Source organism: Myotis nattereri (genome assembly GCF_964212035.1).
Source record: "Myotis nattereri genome assembly, chromosome: 2".
Classification (NCBI taxonomy): domain Eukaryota; kingdom Metazoa; phylum Chordata; class Mammalia; order Chiroptera; family Vespertilionidae; genus Myotis; species Myotis nattereri.
The window spans coordinates 152,311,238-152,333,738 of NC_138076.1; the positions used below are offsets into that span (position 1 = coordinate 152,311,238).

Genomic DNA, 22,501 nt, shown 5'->3' on the forward strand with positions numbered 1-22,501 from the left:
GAGGTGGCATTGGAGCAGAGATGTGAAGGTTGGGAAGAAGCCGGCCAGGGGAGTCTGGGAGGAGCGCATTCCAGACAGAGGGAGCAGCTGGTGTACAAGATGTGAACCCAAATAAGAGGCTGGGAGGTTCTGAGGAACAGCAAAAAGGGCTCTTGCTACAGCAGATAGGGGAGTTGGGCTGAGAATCAGGTTTGGCTTTAGAGATGGGGTGGGAGAGGTTGGAAAGCGTTCATTTATGAAGGGCCTTGGGAAAGACTATAGTGGATTAGATTCCAGATGCACTGAAGCCAAGGAGCATTTTATGGAAGGGAGCGAGGTAGCCTGGTGAATGTTTTGAAGATATCCTCTGAGATGAGAAGGGACAATAGCAGCAGCAGAAAAGCTGGTTAGGAGGTGGTGGCAGTTGGATAAGTAAGAAATAATGGCGCTAGAGATGGTGACCAATAGTGAAATTTAGGACTTGGCTAACAGAACCTGCTCATGGATTAGATATGGAAGATGAAGGATGGGGTAAGGAATATAAGGGATAGCAGTTGAGTAAATTCTGTTGTCTTTAACTGTGAAGAGGACTTGAAGAGTGGAAATTTGGGGATAGCAAACATTCTAATTTAGACCTGAGCAGGTAAATCCACTGCCAATGCTAGGGAAAAAGGACAAGTACATTCATTCCTTAATCCAAAAAGCAGTTATCAAGCACCAGTTACTGAGTGCTAGGCACTGTCCTGTATTCAGATCACTGAAAGAGAAAATAGAAAGGATCGATATCGTCAAGGAGCTCATAGCCAGTTAGACAAGAGCAAGAACTGCTGAAAGATAAGAATAGACCTACTGAATGTGTGTTGCATTTCAGTTGCAAAAGGAAGTGCCCAGGCGACTACAGGCAATACCTCCTGGAGTCAGGGTCAGGCCTGGGCTCCAGAGCAGGACTCAGGAAGGAACATGCCAGGGAGTGTTCAAGTCTTTGCACTGAAAAAAACACTAGAGAAAGAGTGCCAGGAAGAGGGGACTCTGCTTAAGGAGTGCTAAGGTTTAAAGGAAAAGGATGCTAGCAAAGGAGATAACAAAGATCCACTCTTCTTTTTGGAGGAGAACCAAAAAAGGTTTTGGAAGCCAAAGCAAGAGTTTCAAGGCAGAAGTCATGGTCAATAGAGTAAAATTGCTGTGGAGAATTCAAGTGATAGGAGGCAGGAAATGTCAATGGGGTTTGGCAATTAGGAAGAAAGACATTGCAGAGTGGTTTCAGAGAACGGAGGACTGGGGTCAGACTGCAGTGAGCTGAAAAGGGAGGGAGGGGAGAGTGGAATGCAGACAAGCTGTGCTTGCTATCTGCCAAGGAATTGGTCTTTGTAAAAGGGTTTGGCAGGAAAAATGCAGTGAGTGGATAAAAGGAACTCGAGGCCTCTATGGGCTTCTCTTTTTAGAACTTCATAACATCCTATCTAATAAAGAGGTAAGATGCAAATTGACCATCACACCAACACAAGATGGCCGCCCCCATGTGGTCAAAGATGGCCATCCCCATGTGGACACAAGATGACCTCCACAAGATGGCCAGCAGGGGAGGGCAGTTGTGGGTGACCAGGCCAGCAGGGGAGGGCACTTAGGGGTGACCAGGCCAGCAGGTGAGGGTAGTTGGGGGGGACCTGGCTGGCAGGGGAGGGCAGTTGGGAGCAACCAGGCTGGCAAGGGAGGGAATTTAGGGGTGACCAGGCCAGCAGGGGAGGGCAGTTGGGGGTGACCATGCTGGCAGGGGAGGGCAGTTAGGAGCGACCAGGCTGGCAGGGCCGTTAGGGACAATCGGGCCGGCATGGGAGCAGTTAGGCGTCAATAGGCTGGCAGGGGTGTGGTTAGGGGGTGATCAGGCTGGTAGGCAGGTGAGCAGTTGGAGCCAGAAGTCCTGGATTGTGAGAGGGATCCCATATTGGAGAGGGTGCAGGCTGGGCTGAGGGACGGACACACACACACACACACACACACACACACACACACACACGCACACACACCGTGCACGAATTTCGTGCATTGGGCCTCTAATTATATACTCAGTGCTCTGTTTTGTATTACTGCATCTTATATCAGTGGTTCTCAACCAAGATCTGGTATGCTGCAGGGGACATTTGGCAATGTCAAAAAAATTAGCTGTATACCCAGCCAGCATGGCTCAGTGGTTGAGCATCCACCTATGAACCAAGAGGTCACAGTTCGATTCCCGGTCAGGGCACATGCCCCAATTTCAGGCTTGATCCCCAAGCCTGAAATCAATAAAAATATATTTTTAAATTAGCTATAGATGGAAGAAAGTGGGACAACAGAGGGGTATTCAGAGTTCAGAGGGGTGTTAATTTGTTTTGTTAAGATTGGAGAGATTTGAACATGTTTGAGGCCTGAAATGAATGGAGAAAAGAGATAATTGATGAAATTGGGTCCCCAAATGGATAAGAGGGGAAGTTATCTAGAACATACAGAAATAATTAGTCTAAGACAGAAAATAGAAGAGCTCCTCCTATGAGTTTGAAGAGAAGAATGAGAGAACCTATAATAATAAAAGCACAATATGCTAATTAGATCAGATGGCCTTCAGGGATGAAGCCAGGGCTGCAGCCTCAGGATCGAGGCAGCCACCAGCAGCTACGAGGGAGGGATCAAGGCAGCCACCGTGTGTGCAAAGGCCTACTTTTGCACAGATTTTGTGCATTGAGCCTCTAGTATAAATATATTTTTAGTTGTGATTAGGGAGTCCTTGTAGGGACTGTCAAGCAAGGGTGAAAATGTCAGCATCTTGAGGAGCTGAAGAGTGATGAAGATTTAGAATAGCTAATGGAGAAATCAGTGAGAGAACCAACCAGACTCATGTAAAGGGATGGGCCAAGCAGAGTCCAGAAGCTCTAACCTGCATGGTCAAGTCATTCATTGTTGTTGTTGTTGTTTCATTATTTTCACAAGGTTTTTGTTTATATGTTTGTTTTTTGGTCAGGGGTACTGTGTGTGCATTAGCTCACTTAGCCCTATAACAACAATGGAGAAGATTACTATTATTACATCCCCAGGAAATGGAGGCCCAGCAGTTTATGGTAGGGCTGGGATTTTAACCCAGGCGGTGTGGGTCTGAAGGCCGCACTAACCATTATACATACTGCCTGTGTTTGCAAAAGTCTAGGATGGAGAGGGATGGAAGTTAATAAAGGATTGGCCTGACAGATTAGAAAGAAAGGGAGTACTTCAGTCACTGGGAGTCTTCAGGAAGAAAAATGGGTACAGTGAGGGATATTGAGTAGACGATTAAATTGAGCCAGAGATTAAGATTGAGGTTTCCAGAAGTTTCCAATAGATTCTAGTAATTGCTAATGACTAACGAGAGTGTTATATTGAGGATTCTGCTGCTCAGCAGCAGGATGCTGGCATCAATTAGTGATGTCTGTCATGAGCAAGGGAGAAGGGAGTGACAGGCTAGGAGCATATATTTTTCCGGTCCTCTTCTACATCATTTCTATCCGATCAATAAGGGTTATTTCTGGAGTAATCGAGGGCAGAGGGAGATGCCCTTAGGTCCCTGTCTACTGTCCCTTATTTAAGCAAGCTTGGAACAATGTGGGCTTAATGGGCACAGTGTCTAATTTTTAAGAGCTTAAACCTAAGATATTAAAGCATTTAATCAACAAGTACATAAAATATACATATACATTAAGTATAGGTTAAACAGTGGACAAATATTGAGGATACACATAAAATAAAAATGTGTTTATAGCACAAGTTAATCCTTAGATACTGCTTATGAAGAAGGTCAAATTGTGCCGGCCATTCCACTGCTGGCACCCAGGGGGAAAACGCTGCTCCACGGCCCCTGGTGCACAGGAGAGCTGCCTGCTCTCAGCAAGCAATGCCAGGAGGGCAGGGTGCATTTCAGAAAGCCAGCTGTTTCATGCAGGGAACTCTTAAGGTCTCTTTGAAGAGGCAACCTCATATGGCGTGGAAGAGACAGGTGCAATTCAACTGACTGGGTGCTACTCTACACTTCGCTGTGTGACCTTGAGTTTCCCTACCTCAACCCCAGTTCCCCCCATTTATAAGTAAGTGAAGGTACTGGATGGTGAGTCCTTCCACCAGTCTGTTCTGTGATTGTAGTAATGACATTCTGAGGCTGCTGGACGGATAGCCTTCTTTGAAAACCGTGCCCTCGCTGCCATCTGACTGATTCTCTTAGGGTCCTTACTGGATTCTCGCTTGGCCACAGCTAACTAAAAGGGGAGGAGACCAAACCTATGTTGGGCCAGTTAGATTGTTTCTCTTAAGAATCCGAAATGAGAGCTGGCTGATGCTAGCTGCAAAGGTGAAACAGCCATATATAATTTAAAGTCAGGACAAAAATGAAATAAAAGTCAGAGAAAATTTGTACAGAGACAAATGGAGTAGGTGAGCAGAAACAAGCGGCATCCAGAGGCCAGGAACCCCAAAGAAACTGGCTATAAAGTCAGTTCTTCATGCAAAGTGAAATTCCTGAGTAGAACCCAGTCTGTTGAATTGCACCTGTCTCCTGATGTGGGTCCTTCAAGAGAGTCACTGAACATTATTCATCTCTGGGCTGAGAGCCTCCTGTATCCAAAGAACTATTTTGGGGGTACATTCATGAACAAAAAGCATAAGGTCCCTGATATGATACATTTTTCTACCGGAGAAGACAAGACAATAAGCAAATAAATGTGCTACACAACATTGGACGGAGCTTGAGAAGGGCTAAGAACCATAAATCTGGGCACACAGAGAGTGACAGACAGTTAGGGAAGGCTTCTCTGAGCAAGTGATGTTTGAGCAAATGCCTGAATGAAGTGAGCAAGCCATTTGAACATGTTGGGGCAGAGCTGCCAAGAAGAGGAAACCCCAAATGCAGAGATTCTTTGATGGGGTTGTACTCAACATGGCAAGAGCAGCTAGCTCCCACCCCCCTCCTCACTCCAAGTCCTGCCCTTCGCCTGAGAAATTTAGTTGTGTGGATGGTCCTTCCACCACACCGCATTCCCAATGCCCAGTCCTCTGGTTGAATATTTGCCTCCACTCCTCTCCACTTCAGCCACTCACTCCTTTTGCTGATGCACACACAGTGCTTAGGAAAGTGACATGAGTAAGCATTTCATAAATATTATCATGATTTTGGTGCTGTTATTGTAATTATTCACCTACTCTTTCTGCAAAAATTTGAACCTCTGTGACTAAAATCCTCCTTCTGTTGAAACTTCTCCGGAAATCTCAGCCTCTGGTTCAATCAAATCATCTACCACCTCTGCTCTTATTCCTCAGCCACTGAGGTCTCCTGACAATACACACACACACACACACACACACACACACACACACACACACGGACTTGACTATGCAGGTTATAGCTTCTGGACTCTGGTTGGCCCACTGCCCAGTTGAAAAATCCTTTAACATGAGTCTGGGTGGTTTCCTCACTGATTTCCCTATTAGCTATTCTAAACTTCATCATTCTTTTCAATTCCCAACTGCCATTAGAGAACCTGGAATATTGGTAGGAAATGTCTGGACACGAGCTATTTCAAGATTGCCCTGTTTTTCTGGATTCGCTCCTAATCGTCTGGATGTGAGCCATCCATTTCCAAAACTCTTCCTCAGAAATATATTGTACCCAGGTATTCTCCCAAGCTACTGGGTCTTAGAGATGAGCCGTCTCTATTTTATAACCATTGTAAGTGGCTAAGAAGCTTGACTGAATGCACTTTTGTTTAAATCTATCTCTGAGTGCTACTGTACAAACAACATTGTAGTAACATTAATGGAATTTTTTACATTATTTTACCATATATGATTTTATAAAACTATACTAATAATATATGCACAATTTTTTTCAATACGGTCTTTTCAAATACCAATCTACAGTATCGTGAATACTTGAAGTTTCTACTTTAACTCTGAAAAGACTTCCCAGAGAAGATGCTATCAAATGCTATTTGCCCGCATGACTGGTACCCCCGGTGTTTTTCTCTGAGTGGATGGGAGTTGAACATTTACACTCATCCCCCTTAGAATCCTTAATTTTTTTCAAATCTCACAAGGTTGATGGACTCAGATGTGGTGGTGATCTTCCTGTGCCAACAGTGAATGCTTCAGGCAGAAAAAGCAGACCAGTTGGAAAGAAGGAAGTCTTTGTTTACCCAAATGTGTTTTTAATTATAGTATTAACAAAGATAAAGCAAAACCAGGGAAGCGCAAAATAATCACACGGGAGTCTAAGAAAATAAAGTCTATTTACTTATTTTAAACCTATTGTTTCTCCAAATATTGGACCTTTTTTCTCTTTACTAGTATTTCTGTAAGAAACCCCAAATTAAATGTGCTTTTGCTTTAGCCACTAAGTAATTATAGAGGGAGAAAAATGACCAAATATAAAATAAATCATGTTGGCATTTAAAGATTAAAATGAAGACACAGCTTGATCAAAGAGATTTATTTGTTGATATTTGTTCATCATTATGAATATTTCAAATCTTATGTAGTCAAAAGTGATCCATTACTGTTTCCCAGGAAGTGATAATACCCCCTCCAGTGTCATTAACAATGTTAATCTTGGTCAAGGTTCCCGCCATGAAAAATGTATAAAAGCAGTGTTGCTATGGTAACTATTCTAGATCAGTGTTTCCCAGCCCTTAGCATTCACTTATATCGGCATAGTATCATGGGCATGATGTCCTATACTTACATGGATACATATATACATTTACAAGTATACAATAGACTCCCCTCCCCTTTCACAGAGAACTTTTTTCTTAAAATAAATAACACTAAAACATACATGAAATGAGCTCCATTAATAGGGAAGCCATTTGTTCCTCGATAGCTTCTTGTGCCTTTCCTTAGGGCACTTGCATGCTTTATCTGAATAATCAAACAATTTCTTTCTGTTACCCCGTGAGCACTCATGTGGGCCCTTTCCCTTTAGCCCCACCCCATTTCCTCTACTTGATTAATGTGTGCATCAGAGATCTTTCCATTGGAAGCAACCGATATGCACTCAAGCTGGTTTAGACGGAAAAAGGCATTTACGGGAAGCACACGGGTGTTTCACGACCCTTACGGAGGCAGCCCCAGGAAGAGCTAGGACAGACATCAAAGACCATCAAGCTGAGTGCAGGTTCTCTCTGGGGCCTGGTGCTCTCTCCTCATCTGCACTTCTTTCTTTCTCCCTTCTCCTGGCACACTGGCTACTGGGGGAAATGGCCACTCCCCAATGCCCTCTCTGCCCCCAGTCTGCATGCTCATTGCACATTCTTAAACTGTGGCCTTAGGGGTGGGAAGGAGGTGTCCATTAGCCTCCCATTACTGGAACAAGGGATGGAGAGGACTCAGGAAAGAGATGGAGGGAAGGCATGAAACTGAAAAATATTTTGGTAATAAATATTTCTGACACTTGCAGAACCTGAAATAAGAAAGTAGAGCTCACCTACATATTTCTAACTTGCCGCATTTCTCTTTGTCTGCCCCAATATATCAAAATTAGCCAGCCTTTTAAAAACCTTCTGGGGGGCATAAACAATGTATCTAGCTCAAGTCCTTTGGGAAATGAGGAGGGTACCAATTCTAAGTAAATAAATAAATAAGCATCCTTCCTGGCACAATAGAGTGTTAGGGGAGGATAACAGCAAAGCCAGAGGGGGCATCTCAGTCTGTGGCCCTCACTGGACCACACCTCACAGGATTAAGAAGAGTGGGAGGAAGGCCCTGGCTGGGTGGTTCAGGTGGTTGAAGTGTCATCCCATGCATACCAAAATGTTGCAGGTTTGATTCTGGGTTGGAGTGAGTATAGGAGGCAACCTATTCTCTCTCTCTCTCTCTCTCTCTCTCTCTCTCTCTCTCTCTCTCTCTCCACACACACACACACACACACACTAGAGGCCCAGTGCATGAATTTGTGCACAGGTGGGGGGTCCCTCAGGGTGGCCTGTGGAAATTGGGCCGCAGCTCATGCCCACAGCCTCGCAGCCCCAGCTCGCGCTCCCAGCCCCGCAGCCCCGCCTGGCACCCCACCTTGGCCTGGCGCCGCCCCCTCACCTGTTCCACCATCCTGCCTGCGTGGCGATAGATGGAGGCTGGGACCCTGCCCAACTCTCTCAGCGCCTGGGAGCCAGGCGGCCCTGCCCGCCACTGCCACTGGTCACTGTCTGTGGGGCGATCGGTGGGGTGATCGAGCCCCCACTTGCACTCGCCTTGGCCTGCCTCCGCCTGCTCACCTGCTCCACCATCCCACCGTAGTCCCGCTCTCGTGGGGGCCGATCAGGGCCAGCAGTGCCTCCACTGCCTCCCGCTGCCAGCGCTGCATTGCTGCACCCACCATGTTCCATGCTACCCCCTGGTGGTTAGTGCACGTCATAGTGAGCAGGCTCTTGGTCAAACGACCGCCCAAGGGGACAATTTGCATATTAGGCTTTTATTATATAGGAGATGTATATATATAGAGAGAGAGAGAGACACTAGAGGCCTGATGGCCAAAATTTGTGCAAGCATAGGCCCTTGTGGCCCGGCTGCCCCACCCCCCACCCACTGGTCATTCTGGAAGGTCATTCTGCCATCTATCTAATTAGCATATTAGCTCTTTATTATATAGGAGATATATATATATATATCATTAAACATATCCTCAGGTGAGAAAGTTGGAGAAGGTAACAGATTCGTGCACTCCCCTGAGAGTAAACACTGGAATGCTTTTTTACAGGTAGAATCCTAGGGGTCTTAAGAGTCTTTTATAGGTGACATTACAGGTGGAGAGCCCAGCAAACCAAAGTTTTATTTGTTCAGCAGTTTAATAATCAATGGAGAATCTTCCGAGTTGGAAGATCAGATTCAGGTCTTGTAAAAAGTTTACTGCCTAAATTCCTCGTGGGAAAGTACAGAAGGCCAGAAAGGGCAAGTTAAAACAGGGCTAGGAAGGGAGTATTTTAACTCTGTTTCCATGAGGCCATCCCAACTTCTACCCTGCTTTGCAGGGACTCAAAATGTTAAATATGTGGTTAACAAATTGGGCCAGAGCCCTAACTGGTTTGTCTCAGTGGATAGAGTGTCAGCCTGTGGAAAGAAGGGTCCCAGGTTCGATTCTGGTCAAGGGCATGTACCTTGGTTGCAGGCACATCCCCAGTAGGGGGTGTGCAGGAGGCAGCTGACCAATGTTTCTCTCTCATTGAAGTTTCTAACTCTCTGTCCCTCTACCTTCCTCTCTGTAAAAAATCAATAAAATATATTTTAAAAAAAATTGGGGCCAGAGGCCTGAGGACCCAATAGTTCTCACATCACAGCCACTGTCATTAATTCTTTGTGGGTAGGTTGGGGGGGGGGGGGGTGGGCGCTGGCCTTCAGCAAAAGCAAGCAGTAAAAGCCATTTAGCTCAGCCATCCCACAGTCTTCCCTTTATTCTAATGTTTCCCTCCCTCTTGCCACCCCTTCCCAAAACCTTCAAGAAATAATTATAGTCATTAGCAATTTAGGGTGAATAGATGTTATCTCTTCAAAGGATATTTCCATTTTAATCTTATAAAGGTCTCCCAGGCTGTTAAAGGAATTTTAAGAATATATTTAAGAATATGTAGCAATCCTTTCCTTTCTAAAATATTAGTCAGATCCTGGTAAAATCAACTTAGTTCCATCCAAAGTTGAGATTCAACCAGCGCTCACTCGTTCTCTCTGTTACTATAGTTTCAGCTTCCTTCTATACCAGGTGGCCAGTCTCAGAGCCCACCTTCACCCTGTTCCAGTGTCACTCTCCGGCTCCTCTCTGGGACCTTCTGGAGCTCCACAGGATCCAGAAACTAAAGAGTCAACCTTGGTGCACCTGGGCCTCCCTGGCCCATGTTCCCAGCTGTGCTCAGCATCCAGTCTGACTGGTTATGGGCAGTCATCCTGTTTGTGAAAAGTTTTGAATATCACTCCTGCTTCTACCTCTTTAGATGTACCTTCATTGTTTATCGACTCTCCCTTCTTCTCTGAAATTATATATATATATATATATATATATATATATATATATATATATAGAGAGAGAGAGAGAGAGAGAGAGAGAGAGAGAGAGAGGAATCAACTAATACCTTCAAAAATAAGCAGAACAAAAATTGATGGTTCTCTCTTTCCTCCCTCCCTAAATTAAAGCACCTCCCTCCCCCTCCTCCCAAGTCAACAACCATCACACCAAATTGAAAACTTTCCTAAAATGTTTTCCCCCTGGTACCTTCAAACAAGGGTTGAAAAAAATGAATTGCTGAATAGTAAACTCTGGGAAAATATGGTTAGGGGAGAAAAGAATATATAACTAGGTTTGAGGTTCTTAAACTTCATTATGCCTAACAGTCGCCTGAAGAACATATTTAAAATGCAGATTTCTAGGCGGCTTCTTCAGACATTCTCCTTCTGTAGATCTGGGATGGTTCCGGCATCTGTATTTTTAACTTGCATCCCAGGTCAGTCTGATGCCCATGTGCCCTGAGTGGCACTGAAGAAACAGTGACCTTGACTGCTGCTGTGAATTCTGCACGGTGGCTGTGGACCGGACATTCTTCACCAGGAGCTTAGGGTTCCAGGACATTACAGGCACTCGCCTTTCTTCAGCTGTACAGCTTTGACTACAGGGGATTCTGATGCAAGTTTCCTGGTGCATGTTCCTGATTGGCGCTCCCTTCTTGCCGACCTTCGATAACACTCTCTTTTGTCTTGGAATTACAGAGTCTGTCATCCCGAGTAGTGGAACATTTCATGTAAAGCTCCCTAAAAAGCACAGCGTGGAACTTGGAATAACCATAAGTTGTAAGTAGAAGCGCTTTCTTTTAAAATGTGGTCGCTAAACATTACACTAGAGAATTGTGTTGTCAAACGGTTGACAGGCGTGGCAAACGTTTTAAGTGTCATTGACAAGTTTCTACATAATGATGCAAAAATGTGGAGCCAGTCCCACCGCCAACACTTACAAGCTGTGTCAATGGGGCAAGTTGCTGTAATACTCTCCAGTCTTACGTTTCTTCATCTCTAAGATGGAAATGATATCTATAAAATATAGAGTTATATTAAATAAAATAACACATTTATATACCGAGTGTGGTCCCTGGCAAGGAATAAGTGCTCAGTAAATGTGTCTCTTACCATCCTCCATTAATAACTAGGTGAGCATATAAATGCATATAGGTTCTCTACATTTCAATATATTATGGATTTAGTTTTCACAGTCATCTATTTAACTAACAAAAATTACATTTATTTACTTTTAAGACCATTTTCCCATCTGGTCACTGTGCATCTAAAATCTATTTTTTTAAATATATTTTATTGGTTTTTTACAGAGAGGAAGGGAGAGAGTTAGAAACATCGATGAGAGAGAAACATCAATCAGCTGCCTCCTGCACACCCCAAACTGGGGATGTGCCCGCAACCAAGGTACATGCCCTTGACCGGAATCAAACCTGGGACCTTTCAGTCCGCAGGCTGACACTCTATCCACTGAGCCAAATCGGTTAGGGCTAAAATCTATTTTGCAAGACTAAAACAGTGTTTACTTTAGTAACTTCTTGAACTCCTCCATGATACAAGGTGTCTGAGTAACCAAATCACAAAGAAAAAATAAAACATAGCCCAGACAGCATGGCTCAGTGGTTGAGCATTGACCTATGAACCAAGAAGTCAGGGTTTGATTTCCACTCAAGGCACATGCCTGGGTTGCGGGCTCCATCCCCAACGTGGGGCGTTTAGGAGGTAGTCTGTCAATGATTCACTTTCATCATTGATGCTTCTATCTCTCTCTCCCTCTCCCTTCCTCTCTGAAATCTATATATATATACATATATATATGTGTGTGTGTGTGTGTGTGTGTGTGTGTGTGTGTGTGTGTGTATATATATATATATATATATATATATAAATGTATTTCATTCCCTCCTCTTATCAGGCTCTAGATTTATAACTGCTTTGGTAAAATAACTTTGAAAATTTCAGCCCCAATGGAGTTTTATAGAATGGAAATTGAGGTTTTACTGCTTTTAATATCCATAAACTATATCCATAAATGTCCCCTCCCCCCAGGAAATGAAGCAAATGATTAATGCATAAAGACCAAAGGAGACAGAGGCAATGTCTGTGACCGAGGGGTGGTCCCTTCAAGAAAGAGTGATGAGGTTCCATGAAAGTGCCTCATTACACTCTGCTGCATAGCATTTATGTCAGTGGTTCTGGCAAAAATAAAGAGATCTCAATTGGACAGTATGAAACGGGGGCTGTCCAGTTCAACATTGACCATATAAATTTAACACTGAAAATGAAATGTTATTTATAACTAATAAATTGCACACACCAGTATAATACAATATGCATAAGAGAGAATCTGTACCCGCCCACCCCCTCCACCACCACCACCACCAAACCTCAGTGTGATTTACTGGAGAAAAGTAGGGTTGAAGTGTCTGATGTGCCTCTATACAGTAAATAGAAAGGTGAAATGGAATTTTGGCAACTCCAGACCTATTCTAGGTCCTTAAAGTCATATATGCCTTTAATTGAGTCACTTAACCTCTCAGTTTGCTCAATTTGAAGCAAAGATGATATACTATTATTCTGACAACAGCTGTGATTAGTGAAGTTAAAAGAGAGCTCATCAGAACTTACTATTCTAAAAATATGGTCCTTGCTGGGTGGCTCAGTTAGAGTGTCATCCCAGTACACCAGGGATGCAGGTTCGATCCCTGGTCAGGGCACATGCAAGAATCAACCAATGAATGCATAAATAAGTGGAACAACAAATCTATTTCTCTCTCTCTCTCTCTCTCTCTCTCTCTCTCTCTCTCTCATCAATCAATAAAAATATTTGGAGCACACGATAGCTTCTGTAACTCCATGCTCTCATTTATTCTGTTTATTCCATTCTGTTTATTTATTTCATCAGAATTGGCTGTGGAAGTGGTACCTCCTGGAGTTGTGCAGTGCATAGCTTGCTGGCTGTGCACAGGGGCCCTGCCTTCCACTCCGTTCTTTCGTCCTTTTGTCTTCATTGAATGAACGCATTGTGAGTGGCCACCATGCCCAGGCCCAGTGCTGAACTCTGGAGAATACACTCCCCGCCTTAGAGATGCTACTGCTAGTGCATATACTGAAGACACCTCCTCAGAAGTTTCTGTTGCTACACATTTTGCCACACAGTTATTTCCTCTCGAATTTTTATTAGGGAAAAGGTCTTTTTTGTGTTCTTATACAACAGATTTATTCTTAAAATTGATATACTTAAAATGTGATTTAACTATAAAGGAGAGTATTCACTTAAAAACAAATCCTGTGATATATTCCTTTTTTTAAGTCAATATTTATATGTTCAATTTGTTTAAGGTGTAATCATGTACACACAACTATAAAATATTTTATTCACATGAAGAACCATTTAAAATCACACTATATGATGATGCTACATATGCACTAAGTATGACTTCTAAAATTGATTTTAATACCAATAATGGAAACTACCCCAAGCCACCCCCGACAAGAATGGCCTGACTTTTAGCTGGCCCTAAGCTAACATTATTCATGGAAGCTAAAGTGTGATGTTCCCTGGATGGAGAAATGACACATAAGCTTGTCAAACATGCTTGTCAGCCTTCTAGAGTTACAGCTCCCTTTAAACAACTAATCATCACCATCCTGAGTTTGTGTCTCCTTGTGGAAAATGCTCATATTTTGCCCATTGAGAAAGCAGAATTTGCTAAAAGAAAAGAAAAGCCAGAATCCATTTTCATTATTATGAAATAGTGAACTCCTGAAGCCTAGCACAGCTCCTGGCACATACCAGGTGCTCATTGAATGTTTACCTATTGAGTGAATGAATAAGGAGTCGATGATAAACAGTCTTCTGCCAGCCACTGTGCTCTCTGAGAAATGAGCCTCTGAAGAAGGTGATGAATATAGATGTCTGTGCAGAGGCTATGGTGTGGACTGAAGAAGCACTGGCTTGGAAAATGATTAAGAGCAAGGACTCAGAGCCCAACTGCCCCCCTCCTTGACTGTCTAATCTCTTTGTATCCAGTTTCCTGGTCTATATGAATCTGGCTAATGGTTTATCAATTTTGTTTATCCTTTCAAAGAACCAGCTCTTGGTTTCATTGATTTTTTTATTTTTTATTTTTTAGTTTCTATGTCATTTATTTCTGCTCTGATCTTCATTATTTCCTTCCTTCTACTTACTCTGGGCTTTTCTTGTTGTTCTCTTTCTAGTTCTTTAAGTTGTAGGGATATATAGTTTATTGCTGTGTTTCTTATTTTTTGAGGTATGCCTGTTGTGCTATGAACTTCCCTCCCAGGCCTGCTTTTGCTCTGTCCCAGAGATTTGGGGTTTTGTGTGTTCATTTTCATTTGTTTCCAGGAAGTTTTTTATTTCTTTCTTGATCTCGTTATAACCCATTCATTGTTTAAAAACATGTTATTTAGCCTCCATGTGTTTGAATGTTTTTGGCTGTTTTTACTGTAGTTGATTTCTAATTTCATGCCACTGTGATCTGAGAAGATGCTTGATATGATTTCAATCTTCTTGAACTTGTAGAGACTTGTTTTGTGTCCTAACATGTGGTCTATCTTTGTGAATGATCCATGTGCACTTGAGAAGAATGTATATTCTGCTGCGTTGGGGTGAAATGTTCTATAAATGTCAATTAAATCCATGTGATCCAGTGTGTCCTTTAGAGTTTCTGTTTCCTTGTTAAGTTTTTGTCTGGAAGATCTATCCAGTGAAGTTCGAGGGGTGTTAAAGTCCCCTCCTATTACCGTATTGTTGTTGATCTCTCCATTAAAGTCCTCTAGAAGTTTTTTTATATATAGTTAGGTGTTTCTATATTGGGTGCATATATGTTTACCAGGGTTATATCCTCTTGTTGGATCAATCCCTTTAGTATTATGTAGTGACCTTTGTTGTCTCTTGTGATGGCCTTCATTTTAAAGTCTATTTTGTCAGATATGAGTATTGCTACTCCAGCTATTTTTTCTTTTCCATTTGCATAGAAATTTTTTTTCCATCCCTTCACTCTCATCCTGTGTGTGTCTTTTGTTTTGAGGTGGGTGTCTTGTAGACAGCATATAGTTGGGTCATATTTTTGTATCCATTCTGCTACCCTACATCTTTTGATTGGAGCATTTAGTGCATTTACATTTAGGGTTATTATTGAGAGGTACTTATTTATTGCCATTATATTTCTGAATGACTAGGTTTCTCTCTCTGTTTCTTCCTCTCATGACAGCAATCCCTTCAGCATGTCTTGTAATGCTGGCTTGGTGGTGATGTACTCCTTTAGCCTTTTTTAGTCTGGGAAGCTCTTCATTTGACTGTCTATTTTGAATGATAGCCTTGCTGGATATAGTAATCTTGGTCTCATATCCTGTTTTCCATAACTTTGAGTACTTCATGCCATTCCCTTCTGGTCTATAGAGTTTCTGATGAGAAATCAGGTTTTAGCCTTATGGGAACACCTTTGTAGGTAAAAGTTTTCTTTTCTCTTGCTGCCTTTAAGATTCTCTCTTTGTCTTTTATTTTTGTCATTTTAATTATGATGTGTCTGGGCATGGGCCTGTTTGGGTTCTTCTTGTTTGGGGTTCTCTGTGCCTCCTGAACTTGTGATACTTTTTCCTTTACCAGGTTAGGGAAATTTTCTGCCATTATTTCTTCAAACACCTTCTCTATGCCTTTCTTTCTTTCTGCCTCTTCTGTCACACCTGCTATTCAAATATTGTTTATGTTTCACATTGTCCCACAGCTCCCTTAAGCTGTCCTTCCCTATTTTAATTGTTTTTTTCTTTTTGGTTTTCTGATTGAGTGATATTTTCAACTCTGTCTCTAATTCACTGATTCAATCCTCAGCTTCCCCTAATCTGCTGTGTATTCCATCCAATGTGTTCTTTATTTGTGTTATATCATTTTTTAACTCAGACTGTTCTTTTTCATAGTTACTATATCTTTTTTCATGCTCTTGAGCATCTTTACCATTATTAATCTGAACTCTGTTTCAGATAAATTTCTTATCTCTGCTTCATTTATCTCTTCTTCTGGAGAATTCTGTAGTTCTTTCATTTGGGGGTTGTTTCTTTGTCTCCTCATTTTGGCTTTCTGTTTGGGTTTGTGACTATGTATTAGGTAGATCCTCTATCCCTCTCAAGCTCTAGTGCAGGACAGTGTTAATGGCTGTCTCTGACTAATTAGATAAGGCAAAGACATAAAGCCTCCAGAGACCACCTCTGTCTACAGACTTACAGGATTCTAACTTGAATTGCCCCACAGGCAATCGTCCTCTGGTGTGGTGAGAGTTTTTTCAACAGGGTGGGGAAGTTGCTACTGCCTGGAGGCTAATTGTTATTTTTAATCTCTTAAGTGGCCTTAGGGCAAGGTATTTCCCTATAGGGTGTGTCTACTCTCTTCTGCCCAGGCTAGGCATATGTCTACATGGGAAAGATGTGCTCTACTGCATGAGGGAATGACTCAGCCCAAAAAATGAATGTGTCTGCCTTCTGAGCTCTATCCCCAGTCCTGGCTTCTGCTTTCACAGCTTCAGTCCACTTCACCCTACCTCTGCCAGAGCACAAGATGGGTGGCTCCACAGGGAATTTTGTGTGCTGTCCTTTAAGAGGGTGCCTGAATTTTCAGCTATTACTTCCTGGAAGATAGCACCCTGCTTTTCACAGCCAGATGTCATGTGGCTCAGTTTTGGTTCTCTCTGCTGGGGAGCCCAGCTTTGGGATTAGATCCCAGAGTTCTCAGTGGCACCCCTCATAGCTGAGATATCTCTCCAGGACTTCAATTGCCATCTGTGGGCGCCTGCCCAGCCCTTTCACGCCTCTGCCCCTCCTACCAGTCTCTATGCAGTCTCCATCTTTGATCCTTGGGTATCAGGGTTCTCTCCTGTGAGTTTTCTATTGATTATTCAGGAAGTTTTTCTGTACTTTAGTTGTAATACCAGTTTGTTCCTGGAAGCATGTCCGTGCAGCATCCACTTACTCTGCCTCCATTTTTAATCTCCCTCAGCTCATTTCAGTTTCCTTGTCTATAAAACGGTGCACTTTTTACCTTCTTTGTAACATAGTTGAGAAGATTAAAAGAATTACTATAGGTAAAATGCCTAAAACACCCTATATGACTATATATATATATATATATATATATATTTACATTTGTATATATCTATAATCCTAACAAATGTTATTCATTATGATGATCATTATTTATTTTACCCATAGAGCCCTCTGAAATATTTAAATCAAAGCTCTGCCCCCACCAACTTTAGTGCCAATGGCAATTATGCTAAAGGAGTAAATCAAGAGACCCTTTCTCAAACATACACAGAGTGCTATTAGTGAAACCAAGGAACTGCAAGCGTTCATTGATGGTTCTCACCATCTTTATACAAACTCCTCTTTTGTCTTCTTCACCTTGTGAAACTCCTGAGTGGTAAGAAACAGGCCTCCATCTCTGAATGATACCATCAGAGCCTCTCACATTTGGCTTAAGGCTCACTCTTCATACCTAATTGACTGAGAAATGAGTCCCTCTGAATTTGGATGTGGTGAGCGGTTTTAGACTAATTTTCTGAAGTTCTTGGTGAGACATTCATAGCACATTAGCATAAGGCATTTACTTTCATTGATGTTATGGCAATACCATGGAATAATTTATCATAACAATGAAGTGAACGACCTGGCAGAAGGATGCAGTTTGTGACTGGAAGAAGCATCTTCAAGTTCTGACACCTCACCCAATCAGAAGCTAGAGAGTGCAGCCCACCTGCCTCTCAAGTCAGAGGATCCTGGTTGTCATGTGTAGTTGTCAGTAAAGTCCCTTTGATATTGACATTGTCTTCCTTGGTTTTATTATACGAATTTGTATCTGATTTGTTCTGAGCATGCCTCTAAGCAATTTATGTATCTTCCCGTTTAATCCTCAAAGTGGCCCTGTGACATCTATGCCTATTTACAAGTGGAAGGTAAGGCTCAGCTGGATGACTTCCCAAAGACCGAGAGCTATAAAGGCTAAATAGGGATCCAAACCCATCTGTCTGACTTAACATTGGCTTTGCCGTCACATTACCACTCATCCCTGTCTCTATCTCATTGGTGAACCTCCCCAGATCCCATATTAAAAAAGCAAAAGACAGCATTTGGGGAGTGCAGTTAATTTGTTGACTTTCCTTTTCAATTGTGACCAGATTGTTTGCAAGAATAAAGTCTCACTTTTTAAAAAATAAAATCATTAAGCAGTTCATGACATGCACAACAAATCCATCGTTTTCCCTTAAAGTCTTAAGCATATTTAGAAGAGAGTAGTTGAAGTTTTTTGCCAAGTTTGCAATAAAATCTCTACTCACTTCAAAATCAAATAACTTGTTTCACTTGTCAAGTAATATAAATGTAATTAAAATAAAACTGAATGATCATGTGTGTGTTACTCCAATGACATTGGACACTTATCAGGCCCATTGAGCAAAGTACTTTAACTAGCAGAGTAAATTCTATGAATGGCTACATATTATAGCATGTTCCTGGAATACTTTATTGATTCACATTTAATTCACTTAAAAATTCAGAAGATTTCACCTGTCTTTTACTGCAAAGTTTTTTTAAACAAATGATAAATTCTGTAATTTTCTAGCTCTTCCAACAACTATTTGAGAGGAAAAGAATCCATGTTCACTTTAAGAATAGCTTCTGATAACAAAGAATGACTAGTAACTTTAAAACTTCAGGGGTCAAAGATGATAGCTTGAACACTTAGATTTAGCTCTTACCCCATTTTAAAATGACAGTATAGATTTTTCAAAAAGCCAAAAACCATAAAGAAAAGAGGAAATGGAAAATAGACAACAGCAACAAAATTTGCAAGCGGCAAAGAACGTGGAGAAAGATGAATTTAAAGAAGCAGAAGAGAAAGCTGGCAGGGAACCTGATTTATATCCTAAACTCCCAAGAGACCCAGGAAATGGTGAAATCCAGAACTTTTGGAAGTGAGAGTGATGGTAGAGCTATGACAGGAGTATTGGTTGGAAGTCTATTAGGGGGAGGAAATGGAGGACATATTTAATAGTGTCAATAAAGCAAAGAATGAATTAGTCCCTTAGATGCCTTCTCCCACTCAGCACAGCCAGACACCCCTTTCCTCCCTGGCAGAAGCCTAGTTTTAGTCTCTGGGAACCAAGGGTCTCTGGATTGGGGGGCACAGCTGAGTGTGGCATGGCTACTCTGAAAACAGAGTAGGTGAAAGTTTACATACTGAATGTTGAGACTGCTAGTCTCCCCCCCACCTCTTTGAACCCCAAGTTCAAAGAAACCGGGTAGCCAGGCTTAATACCCTCCAAACAAGAGAAAGAATCAGAGCCATCTGACCCAAAGAAACAGCCTAGCCTGAACTATACAGTGAAGACCAAAGTGCACAAGCCCACTCAGATGCCCCAAATGTTCAGCTGTTTTGGGTCACACTCTAGTGTAAACAGAGAACTAAGAAAAACAAAAACAAAACAACAACAACAACAAAAACAGACACTTGAGGAGAGAATCTAATATGCAAGACTGTCACCAAAAACAAGGAAGAGAAACAGAGAAAGAGCACATGTAGGAAGAAGAAAACTTAAGAAAAAAAAAAACTATCATTAACATCATTAGCAACATAAGATATTATATCCATAGGAGGGAGGAAATGATTACCGGTACTATTGCAAAATAACATACAGAGGGGAATAAAGAGCTTTAGAAACATAATAATATGGCAGAAATGAAAATAAAAGTCAATAAAATATTAGAAAATAAGTTTGTGGAAAATTTCCAGAAATTGGAACAAAAGTAAATGAGGGATCTAGAATAGAGAGGAATTATACAGGATGAGTTCAAATAACAACCATTACAGAAAGAAAGAGAAAAGTGAAGCATCAAATCATTGTATAAAATTGCCTCACATTGATGGATATAGCTTTCCAAATTGATGGGTCCATGAGTCATGAGTGAAAATAGACCCACACCACTCAAAGTGTCTCACTCTCAGAAGCCCTCAGGAGTGAGGCCAGTTAATGAGTGAGATCCTTCCAATGAGAACAGTGACAGACTCATGGCTGCCAGAGGGGAGGGCGGTTGGGAGATGGGGTGAAAGATGAAGGGATTGAGCAGTACAGATTGGTAGTGACAAAATAGTCGTGCGGATGTCAAGTACAGCATAGTCAATAATCCTATATAATAAAAGCCTAATATGCAAATTATCCCTGGGGCGGTCATTCAACTGGGAGTTTGACCGCTTGCTATGATGTGTGCTGACCACCAGGGGGTGGCACGGAACATTGCTGGTATCAGCCGATCGCCCCGCAGATGGTGACCAGGCACTGAGGGAGCCAGGCAGGGGGCCCGGCCCCAATGGGCCTTGATCAATTGCCCTGCAGGCAGGATGATGGAGCAGTTGAGGTGGCGGCACCAGACCAAGATGGGGGTGCCAGGTGGGGCTGTAGGGTTGTGAGGCTGGGGGCAAGAGCTGGGGCTGCAAGGCTGGGGGCGTGAGCTGGGGTCCAATCTCAGCAGGCCACCCAGAGGGACCCCACCAGTGCACAAATTTGTGCACTAGGCCTCTAGTATTGTAATAACTATGTACGGTGCCAGATGGGTACTGGAAATATCGAGGAGAACACTTTGTAAAGTATATGATTGTCTAAACACTGTCCTAAACACCTGAAATAATACAAGATACTATTGAATGTAAACTATATTTAAAAGAAATTTAAAAAAAAAATTTTTTAAAGCGAACAAAGGGAGAAGGAAGGTTCCACCTAAAGGGGAGGGAGGTGGGAAAACGAGTCCAGTGCGGCTGGGAAATCCTACCAACAAGAAACACTATGAGGGGCATTTCACGTGCTCTGGTCCAATCACTACATGTGAGAACAACCTACAACAGAAACTGTATGAGACAAGCACTGTTACTATCTTCATCACCATTGTACAGACCAGGAGACTAAGGTGCCTAAACACGACGTGCTCAAGCTCACGTGGCTAATAAGTGGTAGAGCCAGGACTTTAAACCCAAGCACTCTGACTGCCAAGTCCCAGCAACCACTATACCATATTACCTCTAATTTTTTTTAAAGAAGCTATACATTTATATGAAATCTACAATTTTGATATGTTGGTAACTAAATTTTTTCAAAGCACTACAATCCTTGCAAAGCATGCTTGGTGTATGACTTCTTCTCAGGTAGTGAGTGGATAGTTGAAATACGATGCCAGGGTGTTCACACCATGACAGAGTCCCCAGAACATGCATTGCCACGTTTAACGTGCTTGGTGGGCCTGGCAGTGACACTGTCAGCAGCCCATAGAGATTTGGCCCCACTTCTGGGTTCAGGTTTATCCCTCCGATGGTTATCCACCCTGAAGACCCTTTCAAACCTCAGGCATGGCCTTGGTTAAAGGAGAAAGAGAAGTATCTAATAAATGTGGGAATGGCCACCATACTTGTCTGTAGACCATGAGAAGTTTCCGACCTCTCTGGAAATCTGCATGGGTTTGTCCAAGAGGTCACAGTGCTTGTTTCCCCTGTTGCAAAGATGATACCCAAAGATGGGTTTGATGGTACATCTATTATTGTTTTGTTTCAGATCATTTCAGTGGAACATGGATTTTTTTAAAAAAAACAACAACAAAAAAACAAGAGATATGTTGAGTGTTGTGTCATGGCTGCTTCTGCTTGGCAAAATATTGTGTAAATTCATTGGCAGATGCTTGGAAAGTTGTTTTTGCTGGTAATACCAAAGTTTTTATTTCTGTGTCCCATGCCCAGAACAATTTGCTGTTCTGAAATATGGCACAAGTAAAAATGCTAGATGTGTATATTTCTCTAGAGAAATTATTTCACATCATTGCGTGGAGATAGACTTATGAATTAATTGTAGTGAATAGAATGTTTTGCATTCTTTGCTAGAAGCCAAGAATAATGATTGAATGAAGTCCCATTAACATTTCCTATGCACTAATTTAGACAGTGGGTATGGTATTGGTATATGTGTTTGCTTTTTCTTTCAATGTTGTGTTGAGATATTAAGCCATCTGTTCTTGTGCATAAACATTTTTCTGGGATTCAGATGGGATTACGGGCTATGATATGGTTCTATGATTATTATGGGGTGATCAGACTGTTTATAAGAAAATCTTACTTTAGGGGCCTTTTAATGATCACTACAAGCTTAGGTTGGCAAAACATCTCCTCTTGGAAGCAAATCGTTTTTTTTACAAATGTTGGTATGGTTAATTTTAAGTATCAGCCTAAATTAAATGATACTTCTAAATTCTTAAATTAAGATGATATTTTTGAATTTATTAGGACTAGAGTTCATTTTCAAGATTAATTCTACATAGACTCATTACCAGTTTTTTTTTCATTCTCATAAAATGGAAATATTCCTAAGAAAATTTATAAAGCTCAAAATTGATTACTGTGCCAGATAATAATTTTATCTGTAAACTCCATAAAGGTTAT

General features: G+C 41.9%; 1 protein-coding gene across 1 annotated transcript in view; it reads left to right on the top strand.

Annotated features, from left to right (window-relative positions):
• Positions 1-22,501, top strand: part of GRIP1 (glutamate receptor interacting protein 1) — a 124,781-nt gene that overhangs the window by 46,093 nt on the left and 56,187 nt on the right. The window contains exon 7 of the mRNA XM_081082295.1: positions 10,717-10,797. Within this exon, the coding sequence (XP_080938421.1) occupies positions 10,717-10,797 (81 nt within the window). The remainder of the gene's footprint in view (positions 1-10,716; positions 10,798-22,501) is intronic.